We start from the raw sequence: 17,877 nt of genomic DNA on the forward strand, positions 1-17,877 counted from the left end.
CACTACTGTGGGCTTACAGGAAACCAGAAAGTCAAGCATTCAGCACCACCCTACAGAAAGCAAAAAGGAGGCTGTCAGCTCTCAGAGTGGCTTGACAAGATGGACAGAATTCAACCACCAGGTTGGAGTAAGAGGCGTGGAGCAGCCACAGACATAGAAAAGCACTGAGAAAGAGGACGCTGAATAAATGGCTAAAAACCTGCCAACGAAGAAAAGCCTAGGACCAAATGGTTTCACTGGTGAATTCTACCAAATATTTTAAAAGAATTAATACCAATCTTTCTTAAATTCTTGCAAAATATTGAAGAGAAAGGAACATTCCCCAACTTATTTCATGAGATCAGCATTACCCTGATGGCAAAGCCAGATAAGGACACTACAAGGAAAGAAAATATCTCTGATAAATATAGGTACAATTCTCAAAAAAAGACTAGCAAACTGAATTCAACAGTACATTAAAAGTTTCATATGTCACCATCAAGTGGATTTATCTCTAAGAAGCAAAGATGGTTCAAATAAACAAATTAATAAATATGACATACCACATTAACAGTGTGAAAGATAAAATTTACATTATCATTTAGACAAATGCAAAAAAGCATTTGACAAAATTCAACATCCTTTCATGATAAAAACTCTCAACAAATTGGATTTAGAAGGAACATAACCTCAACAAAATAAAGGCCATATATGACAAGCCCACAGCCAACATCACACTCAATGATGAAAGGTTGATAGCTTTTCCTCTAAGATCAGGAACAAGACAAAGGTGCCCATTCTCACTGCTTCTACTTAACACAGTACTGAAAGCCCATGCCAGAGTAAACAGATGAGAGAAAGAAACAAAAGGCATCCAAATCAGAAAAGAAGTAAAACTGTATCTTTTCTTATAGATGATATGATCTTACATACAGAAAATCCCAAGAACTACACCAAAAAACTGTTAGAAACAATAAACAAAATTTTAAGGTTATAGGACACAAAACCAACATACAAAAATCAGTTGCATTTCCATATACTAACAACAAACTATCTGAAAAATAAAACCATCCCATTTTATAATAGCACCTAAAGAAGAATAAAATACTTAGTAATAAATTTAACCAAGGAGGTTAAAGATCTGTATACTGAAAACCCTAAGATTTTGATGAAAGAAATTGGGAGACAAGCAAATAGGAAGGTATACTGTGTTCAGGAGTCAGAGGAATTAATATTATTAAAATACCCACACAACCAAAGCCATCTATAGAGTCCATGCAATCTCCATCAAAATCCCAATGGCATTTTTCATAGAAATAGAAAAAATGAATCCTAAAATTCATATGGAACCACAAGAGACCCTGAATAAACAAAGCAACCCCTTGAGTAGAACAAACTGGAAGGATAACACTTTTTGATTTCAAATGATATTACAAAGCTATAGTAATTAAAACAGTATGGCCCTGGCATAAAGACAGACACATACAACAATAGAATAGGATTGAAAGCCCAGAAATAAACTCTCACATGTACAGCCAATTAACATTTGATAAAGGAACCAAGAATACTCCATGCGGAAAGAGGACAGTCGCTTAAATAAATGATTCTGGGGAAATTGGATAAATTACATGCAAAAGAATGAAATTGAACACTTACACCATTCATGAAAAAAAAAAAAGGATTAGAGACTAACTTTAAGACCTGAAACTATAAAGCTCCTGAAAGAAAATATAAGGATAAAGCTCCTTGGCATCGGTCCTGGCAATGAATTTTTTCAACATGACACCAAAAGTACAAGCAACGACAGCAAAAACAAACAAGTGGGACTAATGTAAACTACAAAGTTTCTGCACATGAAAATAAACAGTCTACAAAATGAATAAGCAACCTATGGAACTGGAGAAAATCCTTGCAAACCATCTATCTTTAAAGGGTTAACCACCAAAATATATAAGGAACTCACATGATTCAATAGTAAACAAATAATCTAGTTAAAATATGGGCAGAGAAACTGAATAGGCATTTTTCCAATGAAGATATACAAATGGCCAATACATACATGATGATTACTAACATTAGGAAAAAGCAAGTCAAAAAGACAATGAGGTATTACCTCACACTTGTCAGTCTTGTTAAAAAGACAAGAGGCAACAAATGCTGGTGGATGTGGAGAAAGGGAACCTTTGAACACTGTTGGTGGGAATGTAAATTTTTACAACCACTATGGAATACAGTATAAAGGTGCCTCAAAAAATTAAACTATTATATGATCCAGCAATTCCACTTCTGGGTATATAACCAAAATAAATGAAATCACTACTAGAAGAGATATTTGTATTCCCATCTTCATTGTAGCATTACTCACAAAATCTAAGACATGGATATAATCTAAGTATCTATTGACAGATGAATGGATAAAGAAAATGTGCTATATACTTACAATGGAATATTACTTAGCCATAAAAAGAAGAAACCCTGCCATTTTCAACAACATGGATGTACCCTGAGGACATTATTCTAAGTAAAATAAGTTAGAGAAAGACAAATACTATATGATCTCACTTATATGTAAAATCTAAAAAAGCTGAACTCTGAAACAGAGAGTAGAATGGTGGTCGTGAGGAGTTGGAAGATGGAGGAAATGGGGAGATGTTGGTCAAAGGGTACAACTCCCAGTTAAAAGATGAGTAAGTTCTGAGGATCTAATGTAATACTGTGACTATAGTTAAGAATACTGTAACATATACTTGAAAGTTGCTAACAGATCTTAAATGTTCTAACCACAATAAAAATAATGGTAATTAATAAAAAAGATCAAAGTAAACCCACAACAAGTAAAAGAAAGAAAACAAAAATAAGAGCAGAAATCAATTAAAATCAAAACAGAGGGGCGCCTGGGTGGCACAGTTGTTAAGCGTCTGCCTTTGGCTCAGGGTGGGATCCCGGTGCTCTGGGATTGAGCCCCACATCAGGCTCCTCCGCTATGAGCCTGCTTCTTCCTCTCCCACTCCCCCTGCTTGTGTTCCCTCTCTCGCTGGCTGTCTCTCTCTCTGTCAAATAAATAAATAAAATCTTAAAAAAAAATCAAAACAAAATCAACGAAACAAAAAGACGATTCTTTTAAAAAGGTCAATAAAACTGACAAACTGTTAGCACAACTCATAATGATAAAAGAGAAGCTGCAAATGACCAATTTGAGAAATAAAAGAGGGAACATTACATAGGCACTATAGATGTCAAGAGAAAAATAAGGGAATATTATACAAATAACTACAGAAATATCCGGTAACTTAGAAGAAAAGGAACAAATGATTAAGGAGCATGAGCCACTAAAACTCACACAATGAGAAATAAATAACACAAATATGTACATGATATTAAAGTAATTACATCAGTAGTTTTAAAAAGCTTCTGAAAAAGAAATTTCCAGGCCCACATGATATCATTGGATAATTTTACCAACTATTTAAAGGAGAATTACAGCCAACTGTAAATAGTATCTTGCAAAAAATAGAAGAGGAAGGAACATTTCTGAAACTCATTTTTTTGTGTACACCATTACCCACTTAGTAAAATGAGACAGAGACAGCACACTAATCATAATACTAGTAATGACAATAATAATGACAATTTATAAGTAAACTATAAGCCAATATTTCTCATAAACTTAGGCACAAAAATCCTGACCAAATTTTAGCAAACTCAACCCAGCAATGCATAAAAAGAAATATACTAAGACCTAGTTGGCTTTATTCCAAAAATGTAAATTTACTTCAATATTTGAAATTTTATCACTGTAATCCATCATATCAACAAACCAAAGAAAAAAGACGGCAATGTAATAGCAATTGGTGCAGAAAAATAATTTGACAAAATTCAACACCCGTTCTTGATAAAGGCTCTTAGAAAATCAGAGTAGGGAAATTAGGAATCATCTTCCACAAAATGTATGTTGAAGTCTTAGCCCCCAGTGCCTGTCAATATGACCTTATTTGAAAGTAGGGTCATTGCATATGTAACCAAGTCAAGATGAGAACATTCTAAATTAGGGTGAGCTCTAATCAAATATGACAGATATCATTATGAGAAGAGATACAGAGAAAGACACACAAAGAGAATGCCATGTGACATGGCAGCAGAGATTGGACTGATGTATCCACAAACCAAGAAAGCTCAAGGTTTACAGTCAACCCCAGAAGCAAAGAAAAAGGGATGGATCCATTTCTCCCCTAGAGCGTAGAATCCTGCCAATACCTTGATTTCGGACTTCTATTCTCCAGAGATGTGACAGAATAAATTTCTAATGTTTAAAGCCACCCAGATTGTGATTTGTTACAGCAGCTCTAGGAAACTACAGCAGAGGGGAAAAACTTTCTGAACTTGATGAGAATTCTCTGTAAAAATCCCACAGCTTACATCATATGTAATGACAAATGACTAAATGCTTTCCATTTAAGTTTGGAAAAAAGGCAACAATGTCCACTCTCATCATTCTCAGTATAGTACTGGAAGTCCTAGCCAGTGAAATAAGGCATAAAATGAAATAAAGTCATACTGACTGGAAATGAAGAAATGTAACTGCCCCTATTTATAAAAGACATGACTGACTATGTAGAAAATGCCAAGGAATCAAAAAACAAAGCATGTAGAACAAATACCTTTCAGCAAATTCAGAGGACCTGAGATAAACACATAATATCAACTGTACTTCTATATATTAGCAATAAACGTTTGGAGACAAATTAAAAACACTATACTTTTTACAAAGTAAAAAATCACAGGTCATACAGTCCAACATCCACCCAATATTATGATGCCTTCTACCTGAGAGGTAATCCTAGGGCTCATGATTGAATGACCTCTAAAAGGTGTAACATCTTGATCTCTAAATCCATTACTAAATTCATAGATTTTATCTCTATGTAGCCTCCCTAATCTACACACATCCCCTTTCCACTTCTCCCCCAAAATATTCAACCATTCCCTTATTGCCTAGACAACAGCAATAGCCAACTAACTAAATGGTCTACCTTCATTCACATTTATCCCTTATGTACATTTCAGCTAAGGTGTTCTTTTTCCAAATACATCACATCTGTGATTGTAATACTTTAATGGCTTTCCATTATTCTTTGGATAAAGAGCAAACTTCTTACCACGGCCAATATGAACTCTAAGTGTTGGTTTGCTCAGATCTGCCCCAGCTTACTTTGTTGTCAAGCCTAATTATAAATTGAGTCTTTCATTCCAGTTTGGATAGTGAATTTTGCGGCCATTCTACCTAAAAAGCCTTGTACTGTCTGGCTCCAACTGACCTCTCCAGCATCGCCCTACCCTCCATACCCTCTTACACACATTTTCTCATCCACTCTGGTATTCCTTGGCCACCTGTTCATATCTAGCTCTCTCCCACTAAAGAACCTTTGCCCATATGTTTTTTTATGCCTGCAATGCTCTTCTCTTCCTCTTCACCTTACCTCCTAAAAACCTTCAAACCTTTCCCCAGAGAAGTTTCCCTGGTCTCTATGACTTAGCCCAATCTCCTCATTATATGCATTCAGAACACCCTTAATTCTTGTCACAACAGATAAACTTTCATATTTGTCTAAATGTTTGTGTGGATAAAAATAAAGAAATTAATGACTGAAAGTAATACGTCCTATTACTGGTTTGAGTGATGAAACTATTTTCTTAGATAAGGACGTCATTTCTCTTCAGTTCCCATGGAGTAAGTTTATTTGTTATCTTTTGTTTTCTGGAACCTTGGTGAGAGATTTTAGGAGATCTCCTCATTCTGTTTTTCTCATATTTCCAGATACCCTTGAGACTTTTAGTGACTCTCTTATAATCCAAAATTCAGAATGGATAAGTTATTCAAGTTTCTCTAACAAGCTGCACCATAGCATTATACCTCAAAATGTCCAGATTTCCCTTTCCTATTATTATAATTTCTCATATCCATGATTGCTGCATAATTAAAGAGTTATCCCTATAAAGTTAAAAAACTAATTACAGAGCATAGTATCCCTTCTGATAGTAGACCCATCAGTAAGACAAGTTACTTAAATATTCTTATCAAAGATACCATAAGAAGATATATGGATAGTAGTTGACTCTGCTCTGTCTTGCTTCTTTGCCATTTTTATCATCAGCAGAAGAAGGTTATCCCCCATGGCCAGTATCCTTCTATATAACCTATAATCTTCTTTCCATTCTCTTTTCTTTAAACCTCAATCCAAAGTTCAACACAATATTTCAACTTTTATGTTCCTAGATTTTCACAGGGGAATATATACCAGGTATACATACACACACACACACACACACACACACACACACACACCCCAGAAGTCCTTGCACTTTGTCTTAGATACTTCTTCTGAAAAAAAAAAAAAAAAAAAACCACATATGCTTCTTACTGGCAAATTCTACCAAATATTTCAATAAGAAGTAATATGAACTCTCTACAATCTCTTCTAAAAATAGAAGCAGAGGAAACATTTCCTAATTCATTTATGAGGTCAGCATTATCCTAATACCAAAGCAGGATACATACTTTGCCAGAAAGCAAAGTTAAAGACCAATATCTCTTGTGAACACAGATGCAAAGTTCCTCAACAAAACAGCAAATCAAATCCAACAACGTATAAAAAGGAATTATACACCATAGCCAAGTGGGATTTATTCCAGGTATGCAACGCTGCCTTAATGCTTGAAAATCAATTAATTTAATTTATCACATCAACAGTCTAAGAAGAGAAATCAAATGACCATTTCAACAGATACAGACAAAGGGTTATACAAAATCCAATACCCATTCATGATAAAAACTCATAGCGAACTAGGGATAAAAGTGAATTTCTTCAATTTTATTTAAAAACATCTATAAAAAACCTACAGCTAAAATCAAACTTGATGATGAAAAACTAGATGTCTCCTCCCTAACACTGAAAACAAGAAGAGGATGTTCTCTCTCACCACTCCTATGCAAATTCATACCAGAAGTCCTAGATAGTATAATAAAACATGAAAAGGACATAAAAGGTATACAGATCAGAAAGGAAGAAATAAAAACTGTCCTTGGTTGTAGCTAACATAATTATCTATGTAACAAATTCTAAAGAACTGATCAAAAAATTGCCTGGAACTAGTAAGCAATTACAGCAAAGTTGCAGGATACGAAATTAATTATAAAAATCAACCACTTTCCTATGTACCAGCAATGAACAACTGGAATTTGAAATTGAACACACAACACTATTTACATTAGCACTGAAAAATGAAGTAAATAGATACAAATCTAACAATATATGTACAAGATCTAGATGAGGAAATCTACAATATTCTGATAAAGAAACAAAAGAAAAACTAAATAAATGGAGAGAGATTCCATGTTCATGACTAGGAAGTCTCAATATTATTAAGATACCAATTCCTCCAAGCAGGGAGATCAGTAGGAGAAGGAAGGGAAGAATGAAGGGAGGGGTGAACAGAGGGGGAAATGAACCATGAGAGACTATGGACTCCGGGAAACAAACTGAGGGTTTCAGAGGGGAGACGGGTGGGGGATTGGGCTAGCCCAGTGATGGGTATTAAGGAGGGCACGTATTGCATGGAGCACTGGGTGCTATATGCAAACAATAAATCATGGAACACTACATCAAAAACTAATGATGTACTGTATGGTGACTAAATAACATAATAAAAAAAAAAGATACCAATTCCTCCAAACTTTATCCGTAGATTTAATTCAGTCTCAATAAAAATATAAGAAAGTTATTTTGAGACATGTACAAACTGACTCTAAAGTTTATATGAAAAAGCAAAAAAGCTTAAAATAGTTAACACAATAATGAAAAAGAAAGTTGTAGGATGCACACTACCTGATTTTAGATCTTACTATAAAAGTGGTAAGTATAGGTGAAAAAATTGACACATATATTAATGGAACAGAGTAGATAACCCAGATACAGACTTGCACAAATACAGGCAACTGTCCTTTGACAAAGGAGTAAAGGCAATTTAATGGAGAAAGGAGTCTTTCAACAAATGGCACTCTACGAATTGGAAACCAATATGCAATCAATCAATCAATCAATCGAACATTACACCTTTCAGAAAATTAAGTCAATATGGATGATAGGCCCCAATGTAAATGGCAAAACTATAAGATATCTAGAAGAGAACATACAAAAAATAAAAGCAACTTTGAGTTTAGGGATGAGTGTTTAGATACAACACCAAAAGCATAACCTATGAAAGATAAAATTGATTAGACTTTATTAAAATTAAAAAATGTTTCTCTGTGAAAGGCACTGTTAAGTGCCTGAAAATACAAGCTACAGATTGGCAGAATATTTTTTCAGAACAAGTACCTGTAAAGGATTTATATTCAAAATTTCCAAATGATTCTAAAAGCTCAACAAGAACAAAACCAAAAATACAATTAAAATACAGGTAAAAGATCTTAATAAACTACTCATCAACAAAGATATACAAGTGGCAAGTAAGAATATAACATGTTCAATGTCATTAACATTAGGAAACTGCAAATAAAAACAATGAGATACCACTATTAGAATGGCTACAATCCAAAAAACCTGACACCACCAAATGTTGGTGAAGACGTAGAACAACAGGAAATCTCATTCATTGCTGCTGGGGACGCAAAATGGTGCAGGGGATCATTTGGCAGTTTCTTATATACCTCACCATATGCTTACTATACATTCCAGCATTTATAATACTAGGTGTTTATCCAAATGATTTGAAAACATACATCTATGCAAAAACCTGAGCAAATGTTTACAGCATCTTTTTTCATACTTACCCCAAACTAGAATCTACCAAGATGTCCATTATTCAGCTATAAAAATAAATGAGGTAGGAAGCTACAAAAGACACAGACCAACCTTTAATGCGTATTGGTCGTGAAAGAAGCCAGTCTGAGAAAGCTACATAATACATGATCCGAGGCACATGACATTCTGGAAATGATAAAACTATAAAGTCAGTAAAAAGATCAGTGGCTGCCAAGGGCTCAGAAAGTAGGGAGGGATAAATAGGTGAAAGATGGGGGGATTTTAGGGCAGTGAGGATTATTCTGTATGATACTGTAATGTTGAACACACATTTGTCAAAATCCATATAACTGTATAACACAAAAAGTAAACCCTAATGTAAACTATGGTCTTAAGTTAGTAATAATATATCAGTATAGGTTTGTCAATTGTAAACAATGTGACACACTGATGCAAGGTGTTATTAAGAGGGGAAACCGTGCTGGGGTTTGGGAATGGGGTATACAGGAACTCTCTATACTTTATGTGCAATTTTTCTATATACCTAAAAAAAAAATGGCTCTAAAAACGAAGTCTTATTAAAAAGTACGCTTCAGTATTATCTATTCCCACCAAATCTCGCTGGTATTAAACAATAAATTTCTCCCTCCTCACAGTAAAGATAATACTTTGCTTGTTCTCCGTATGTTCTATATGGCTATACTAAGCAGCTGAAGACGTGAATACTGTTTCTAATAATTTTCCTTCTTAATCTTATTTCTTCAATTAATATTTTTTCTTTTTTCTTTTTTTTCCAACTAAGGCTTTTCTCTCTTTCTTTAAAGATTTATTTTTGTATTTGAAAGACAGAGTGTGTGAGTGGGGAGAGAGGCAGAGGGAGAGAGAGGATGCTGAAGCGACTCCCCACTCAGTGTGGAGCCCCACATGGGGCTCAATCCCAGGACCCTGAGATCATGACCTGATCTGAAATCAAGAGTCAGACACTTAACCAACTGAACCACCCAGGCACCCCTCCTTCAATTAATATTTATGGGGTACCTGTTCGTGAGCCAGTTACTATACTACTTGCCATGAATTTCAGGGCACAGACTACAATCTGTTGCCCTTTCTTGTATTACAGGGGCTGCTTTTAATAGCTGGCCATTTTGTAGTATTGTACATATGAGACCCTCAGCAATCCCCTACTGCATGCTGTGAAGAAATAGATCTTTATTCTTTATTCCTAAAGCTTAAATTACTTAGCTTAATAATTTCATAGAAGAATTGAAAAATAGAATTGCTTTACTCATTTCCTGACCCAATGAGTTTAGTTGTATGATTATTATTAATAGTGTCATTTATTGATTAAATCTCCTCTAAATATTATCCATTATTTTAAAGTACCATCTTGTGATGTAAGGTTTTATTTGCCACATATACTATAAACCTACTCAAAGTATGTTTTAAACTATTAACAAAGCTGCTGCTTTAACATAAAGCAATATTTATATCTCCTTCTTTAATATAGAGAAACAGTAATATCTTCGGATTGTTATGAAACAGGTAAAGGATATTTTTTGACTCAAGATTTGAGAATTTCACATCATGGTCCCCTCCCCCTTCCTTCTTCTCTCTCAACTAATCTCAATGACTACATTTTATGAGGGAACATTAGGGCTCTGCATGGATATCAAACTTCCATCAGCAAATTACATTTCTTCCAGATAAATTGTTTCTTTTTTTTGAAGCTATTCATCCAAAAGCATATGTTTTAAAGTTGATCACTTGTGAATTTTGCTATCAAGATTTGCAACATCTTGATGTCACATGCATTGACAAAGTGTTTTAAATGGCCATGTTAATTTTCAACTAAGGAAAATAAGATAATATATAGAGATATGATATATATTTATGAGTAAGTACTAATAGAGACATCAACACTCTATATGGAACACAAAGTTAAAATAATGACACAATAAGATATAATCCATATATATCTATTTAATACTTTATTTTCTAACTTTTGTGATTTCTGAATAACTGACTAGGTGGATCTTCGAGATGTTTCTCTTTATTCTGATTTCATGAATTTATTCATTTACTCACTAATCAATATTTACTGAAGCCCTAGAATGTATAAAACACTTACTAAATGGTGGTTTTGTGCTCTAGAATCTCATGTTCTTGAAGAATGAGAGATAAAGAAGATACCAAATATTTACTCTAATTGTTGACCATATAACAGACTTATGAGCACAGACGAATGGAACAAGGGAGATGTGCAATAACTATGAAATTAATGAATTAGAAATGGTCACCACATCATTTTGCTCGTTCCCTCAGGCACGATGAATGAATAGAATAATAGAATCCAGGAGCCCTGTGATTCTCTAGTTAAGTGCTTCTGAATGGATGCCACCTCTACATTACCTGCTCCCAGTCTCCCCATGGTACTCCTAACCCCAGCCATTCTAAATACTTTCAGTTCTTTTCAATAGAATTCACTGTCTCATCTCTCTAGAACTTTGTACGCATAACACCCTCCTCCTGGAACTCCTTCACTCCCTTCCCTAATCTGCATTGCAAATGACAACCTAATCTTCAAGACTCCGTTTAAAATACCTGTTGATTGAAATAATTTATTGTGCACCTAGGCAGTTAGTTTACAAAGATGAATAAAACATGGTCCCATGGGGATCTCACTTTCTATAGAGTAAAATATAATTGGAATAAAACACCACCTTTCCATATGCTTATTCCCTAATGATATTCAATAATTATAAAGCTCTATGTTCTTTGAATATGCCTGCAGAAATCCGCTCAGTGCCTTTTAGTTGATTTCACAATTAACTTAATATTTATTAAATACTAACTTTGATTCAAGCATTTGCAGGAGAAACACATTAAGAATCTTATAACCCTCCAAAATAAATAACCATACTATGAAATTCATACTGGGTTTATATTTTGATATTAAGGTAAAATGTGATTTTGTTCTCTTGCACACAACAATGGTAATTTTTCTAAGAGAATACCTGTATTATACTGGCCTGACTGGAATATTTATCTTTGGAAATTTTGTTGAATGAAAAAAATGAGTAATTCTAAATTATTTTCCTAAGTTTGATGCATTACTAAATACCTAATAGGAACTAATTCTGAACAAAGCCTAGTACTGCAAATACAAAAGACACAGGAGACATTGAAAAAAAAATTCTATATATTATGCCTAAGGAATATACATATATAAATGTATGTGTGTGTGTGTGTGTGTGTGTATGCATATATATACATAAGTGGTCAAGTAAGATTATATTGCGATGAGAAGAACAATGAGCAGAATTTAGAAACCCAGAGAGGAGATAAGAACGGCATTTTAGAAACAGACAGAAAGTGAAGACGGGTGAGAAGTAATGGATAAGACACTCAGAATAGTGACTTTTTTTTCCTTAAGACTGAAGGAGAAGATCTGTTTTATACAGTGGAAAGAAGAAATTGGAAAGGTCAGAGAGAGCTAGGACCATGAACAGCATGCATAATTTAGATGCCACTTTGGGTAAGCAACAGGAAACCATCAAATGCTTTTGATAAGGGAAGTCACATGTTAATAACATTTTTTTTAAAGATTTTATTTATTTATTTGACAGAGATAGAGACAGCCAGCGAGAGAGGGAACACAAGCAGGGGGAGTGGGAGAGGAAGAAGCAGGCTCATAGTGGTGGAGCCTGATGTGGGGCTCGATCCCGTAATGCCAGGATCACGCCCTGAGCCGAAGGCAGACGCTTAACAACTACACCACCCAGGCACTCCTGGGGAACTTATTTCCAACTGTTTTTTTTTTTTTTTTTTTTGCCAATATTGCATTTGAGAAAATATTGGTTATGACAAAATCAGTTGAAACTATTTCACTAGTCCTGAAAAACTTTTTGAATGCATTAAATATATTTACATTTAAACAAAAATATCTAATAATTTGAAATATCTTTGGAAGTTGTAGAGTAAGACTACCCAACTTCAAGACTTACTATAAAGCTACGGTAATCAAGACAGTGTGGTATTGGCCAAAGAACAGGCAAATAGATCAGTGGAACAGAACAGAGAGCCTAGAAATAGACACACATACATATAGTCAACTGATCCTTGACATAGGGGCAAAGGCAATACAACGGAGCAAAGAGAGTCTCTTCAACAAATGGTACTGGAACAACTGGACATCCACATGCAAAAAAAAAAAAAAAAGAATCTAGACACATACTTTACACCCACTACAAAAGTTAACTCAAAATGGATCATAAACCTAAATTCAAAACACAGAACTATGAAGCTAGTAGAAGATAACATAAAAGAAAACCTAGATGACCTTGGGTATGGTGATGCCTTATTAGATACAACAACAAAGACACAATTCATGAACGAAAAATTGGATCCTATTAACATTAAAAACTTCTCTTCTGTGATGGACAATATCAAGAGAATTAGAACACAAGCTATAGACTGGGAGAAAGTATTTGTGAAAGACACATCTGATAATGGATTATAATGCATTATATATAGAGAACTCTTAAAACTCAACAATAAAAAAAAAAACAACCCAACTTAAAAATGGGCCAAAGACCCTCTCACACACCTCACCAAAGATATACAGACATCAAGTAAGTATTTGAAAAGATATGTTGTACGCCATATGTCATTAGGGAAATGCAAACTAAAACTACAATGAGATACCACTACACTTCTTTTAAAATGGCCAAAATCCAGAACACTGAGAGCATCATATGCTGACGAGGGTATAAAGCAACAGGAACTGTCATTCATAATTAGTGAGAGTACAAAACGGCACAGCCACTTAGAAGACAGTCTGGCAATTTCTTACAAAACTAAAAATACCCTTACCATAGGATCCGGCAATCATGCTCCTGGGTGTTTACCCCAAAGACTTGAAAACTTATATTCACAATAAAACCTGTACCCAGATGTTTATAGCAGCTTTGTTCACAATTGCCAAAACCTGGAAGCAACCAAGACATCCTTCAGCAGGTGGATGGGTAAATAAGCTGTGGTCCATCCAGACAGTGGACTATTACTCAATGCTAAAAAAAAATGAGCTATCAAGCCATGAAAAGACAGGGATAAACCTCACATGCGTATCACTAAGTAAAAGAAGCCAGTCTGAAAAGGCTACATCCTACATGATTCCAATTATATAACATTCTGAAAAAGTTAAACTAGGAGACTAGGTTTCCAGGGGTAGGAGAGAGAGATGAATAGGGAAAGCACTGAGGATTTTTTGGTGCAATGAAAATACTTCGTATATTATAATGATGCATGTATGTCATTGTTCTTTCCAAATTCATAGAATGTACAACACCAAGAGTGAACCGACCCTAAAGTAAACTATGGACTCTTGGTGATTTTGATGTGTCAGTGTACGTCCATCCTTGGTAAAAAATGTACCACTGCAGTGGGTGAAGCTGACAATCAGGAAGGCTATGCACGAGTGGGGGCAGGAGGTGTATGAGAAATCTCTGCACCTTCTCCTCAAAATCTGTCGTAAATCTAACACTGTTTAAAAAACAGTTGTTTTTTGAAGACTGCATATTGGGTGATTTTATTTACATGTAATATCCAAAAAAGGGAAGATTATAGAGACAGAAAGCAAATCACTGGTTGCCTGAGACTGGGGGTGGGAGCAGGGATTGAATGCAAAGGGGCTTGAGGGATATTTTGGGGGACATGGGAGAGTTCAAACCTGGAATGTGGTTATGATTGCAAATTTTTCAAAGAAATTATTGAAACGTATACTTACAATGAAATTTTATGGCATGTTTGTTGTATCTCAAAAGTATTGTGGTCATGCTGCCTATGTCATCACAAGTATAACAGGGCTAGCTACGGTGGAGCAGAATAATAATATAGAAAATAGAATCTGTATAGGTTACCTGATCACCTCTACTTAGTTAAACCACTTCATAACCCCAAACCATTAAACTTTACCGAAAAATATTCCGTCGATCTTTAAAATTTTTTCTAGGTATGTCTCCTGAGGCAAGGGAAATAAAAGCAAAAATAAACTATTGGGATTACATCAAAATAAAAAGCTTCTGCACAGAGAGGGAAACAGTCAACAAAACAAAAAGACAACCTACTGAATGGGAGATGGTATTTGCAAATGACATATCTAATAAAGGGTTAGTATCCAAATTCTGTAAAGAACTGATACAATTCAACACCCAAAAAACAAATAATCTAATTTAAAAAGGGGCAGAAGTCATGAACAGACATTTCTCCGAAGAAGACATACAGATGGCCAACAGACACATGAAAAGATGCTCAGCATCAGGGAAATGCAAATCAAAACTACAATGAGATATCACCTCACACCTGTCAGCATGGCTAAAATTAACAACACAGGAAACAACAGGGATTGATGAGGATGCAGAGAAAGGGGAACCCTCTCGTACTGTTTGTGGCAATGCAAACTGGTGCAGCCACTCTGGAAAACAGTATGGATGTCCGTCAAAAAGTTAAAAATAAGGGGTGCCTGGGTGGCTCAGTCGGTTAAGCATCCAATTCCTGGTTTCATTTTTTTTTTCTTTTTTAAAGAATTTTTTTATTTATTTGACACAGAGAGAAACAGCCAGCGAGAGAGGGAACACAAGCAGGGGGAGTGGGAGAGGAAGAAGCAGGCTCCCAGCGGAGGAGCTGATGTGGGGCTCGATCCCAGAATGCCGGGATCACGCCCTGAGCCAAAGGCAGACGCTTAACAACTGAGCCACCCAGGCGCCCCTCAACTCTTGGTTTCAGCACAGGTCATGACCTCGGGGTTGTAAGATGGAGCCCCGTGTTGGGCTCTGCACTCACCGTGGAGTCTGCTCGAGATTCTCTCCCTTTCCCTCTCCCTCCCTGCCCTCCTCCCCACTTGTGTGCATGTGTGCTCTCTCTCTCTAAAATAAATCTTTTTTAAAAAGTTAAAAATAAAACTACCCTGTGATCTAGCAATTACACTACTAAGTATTTACCGAAAGGAGACAAAAATACTGATTCAAAGAGATACATGCACCCTGATGTTTATAGCAGCACTATCCACAATAGCCAAATTATGGAAAGTGCCCACATATCCACTGACTGATGAATAAATAAAGAAGACATGGTATATGTATACAATGGAATATTACTCAACCATCAAAAAGAATTAAATCTTGGCATTTGCAAAAAGATGTGGATGGAGCTAGAGAGTATTATGCTAAGTGAAATAACTCAGTCAGAGAAAGCCAAATACCATATGATCTCAGTCATATACGGAATTTAAGAAACAAAACAGATGAAAAAAGAGAGGCAAACAGGGAAACAGACTCTTAACTAAACAGAAAAAAACTGGGGGTTACTGAAGGGGAGGTGGGTGGGAGATGGGTGAAATAGGTGATGGGGATTAAGGAGGGTTGTGATGAGCACTAGGTAATGTATGGAAGTGTCGAATCACTATATTGTACACCTGAAACTAATATTACACTGTATGCTGACTAACTGGAATTTAATAAAAACTTAAAAAAAAAACTACAATGAGATATCTCCTTACACCTGTCAGAATGGCTAAAATCAAAAACACAAGAAACAACATGTGTTGGTGAGGATGTGGAGGAAAAGGAATCCTCTTGCAGTGTTGGTGGGAATATAAACTGGTGTAGCCACTGTGGAAGACTGTATGGAGGTTTCTCGAAAAACTGAAAATATAACTACCCTATGATCCAGTAATCGCATTCCTGGGTATCTACCCGAAGAACACAAAAACACGGATGCAAAAGGATATAGGCAGCCCTATGCTTATTTGTTTATTGCAGCATTATTTACAAGAGCCAGATTACGGAAGCAGCCCAAGTATCCATTGATACATAAATGGATAAAGAAGAAATGGTGTATACACACACACACACACACACACACACACACACACACACACACACAATCCAGCCATTAAAAAGAATGAAATTTTGCTACTTGCAATAGCAAGGATGGAGGGAGAGAGGATAATGTAAAGTGAAATAAGTCAGTCAGAGAAAGACAAATACCACATGATTTTACTCACATGTGGAATTTAAGAAACTAAACAAACAAAGGAAAAAAACAAAAAAGGCAAACCAAGAAACACACTCTTAACTACAGAGAACAAACTGATGGTTACCAGAGGGGAGGTGGTGGGATGGGTAAAACAGGTGAAGGGGATCAAGAGTACAGTTATTATGATGAGCACGGAGTAAGGTACAGAATTGTTGATCACCATATTGTATGCCCCAAACTAGTGTAACACTGTGTGTTAACTTTACTGGAATTAAAATAAAAAAATTAATGAGAGTGGGCTATAAAAATACATTAATAACATCCTTTGAAAGCCAAATAGAGGGGCGCCTGGGTGGCTCAGTCAGTTAAGCGTCCTACTCTTGGTTTCAGCTCAGGTCATGATCTTAGGGTCCTAAGACTGAGTCCATCATTGGGCTCCACACTCAGCACAGAGTCTGTTTGAGATTCTCTCTCCCTCTGCCCCGCCGTTGCTCATGTGTTTTCTTTCTCTCTCTCTCAAATAAATAAATAAAATCTTAAAGAAAAAAGAAAAACAAAGAGAAATACTATCCTAAATTTCAGTATCAATTTACTTTTGTTTCTTGTTTTTTTGGTCTTTACTTTGTACACTCTATTTTTCCAATTTTTAATTAAAAATTATGAAATATATTAAGCTTTGATTCATAGAAGCAATACTTCTTTGGCTTAAATAGCAAAAGATGACATAATAGAATTTCCATCTTAAATTTTGTTTCTCAATTCAGCATAAATTACATTCACAAAACCAGTAACATACTTCTGCTTGATATATTACCTCGTCTGACTTGTCAGCCTGAAGTCCACAATCGATTCCTTAAATAAACCAATGCCTTCAATATCAACGACATCATCCACATCAGGCTCAGTAGCAACCAACGTTATGGGAAACATCCAAATTCCATCTGTTATGCACTCTATTTTCAGCATAATTTGAGTGCTTAAATAGAAAAAGAGATTACAAAGGATACCACAGGAAAACAAGCAAAAGGAGAATACAGCAGACCAATATCTAGGGTGAAAATGT

At 35.4% G+C, this 17,877-nt stretch overlaps 1 protein-coding gene across 1 annotated transcript in view; it reads right to left on the reverse strand.

The window, feature by feature from the left end:
* The window catches only part of CFAP47 (cilia and flagella associated protein 47), a 484,601-nt gene that overhangs the window by 23,557 nt on the left and 443,167 nt on the right, over positions 1–17,877 (reverse strand). Inside the window, exon 62 of the mRNA XM_045790463.2 lies at positions 17,629–17,790. Within this exon, the coding sequence (XP_045646419.2) occupies positions 17,629–17,790 (162 nt within the window). The remainder of the gene's footprint in view (positions 1–17,628; positions 17,791–17,877) is intronic.

Source organism: Ursus americanus, chromosome X (genome assembly GCF_024610735.1).
Source record: "Ursus americanus isolate L20-20 chromosome X, mUrsAme1.1.p, whole genome shotgun sequence".
NCBI lineage: Eukaryota > Metazoa > Chordata > Mammalia > Carnivora > Ursidae > Ursus > Ursus americanus.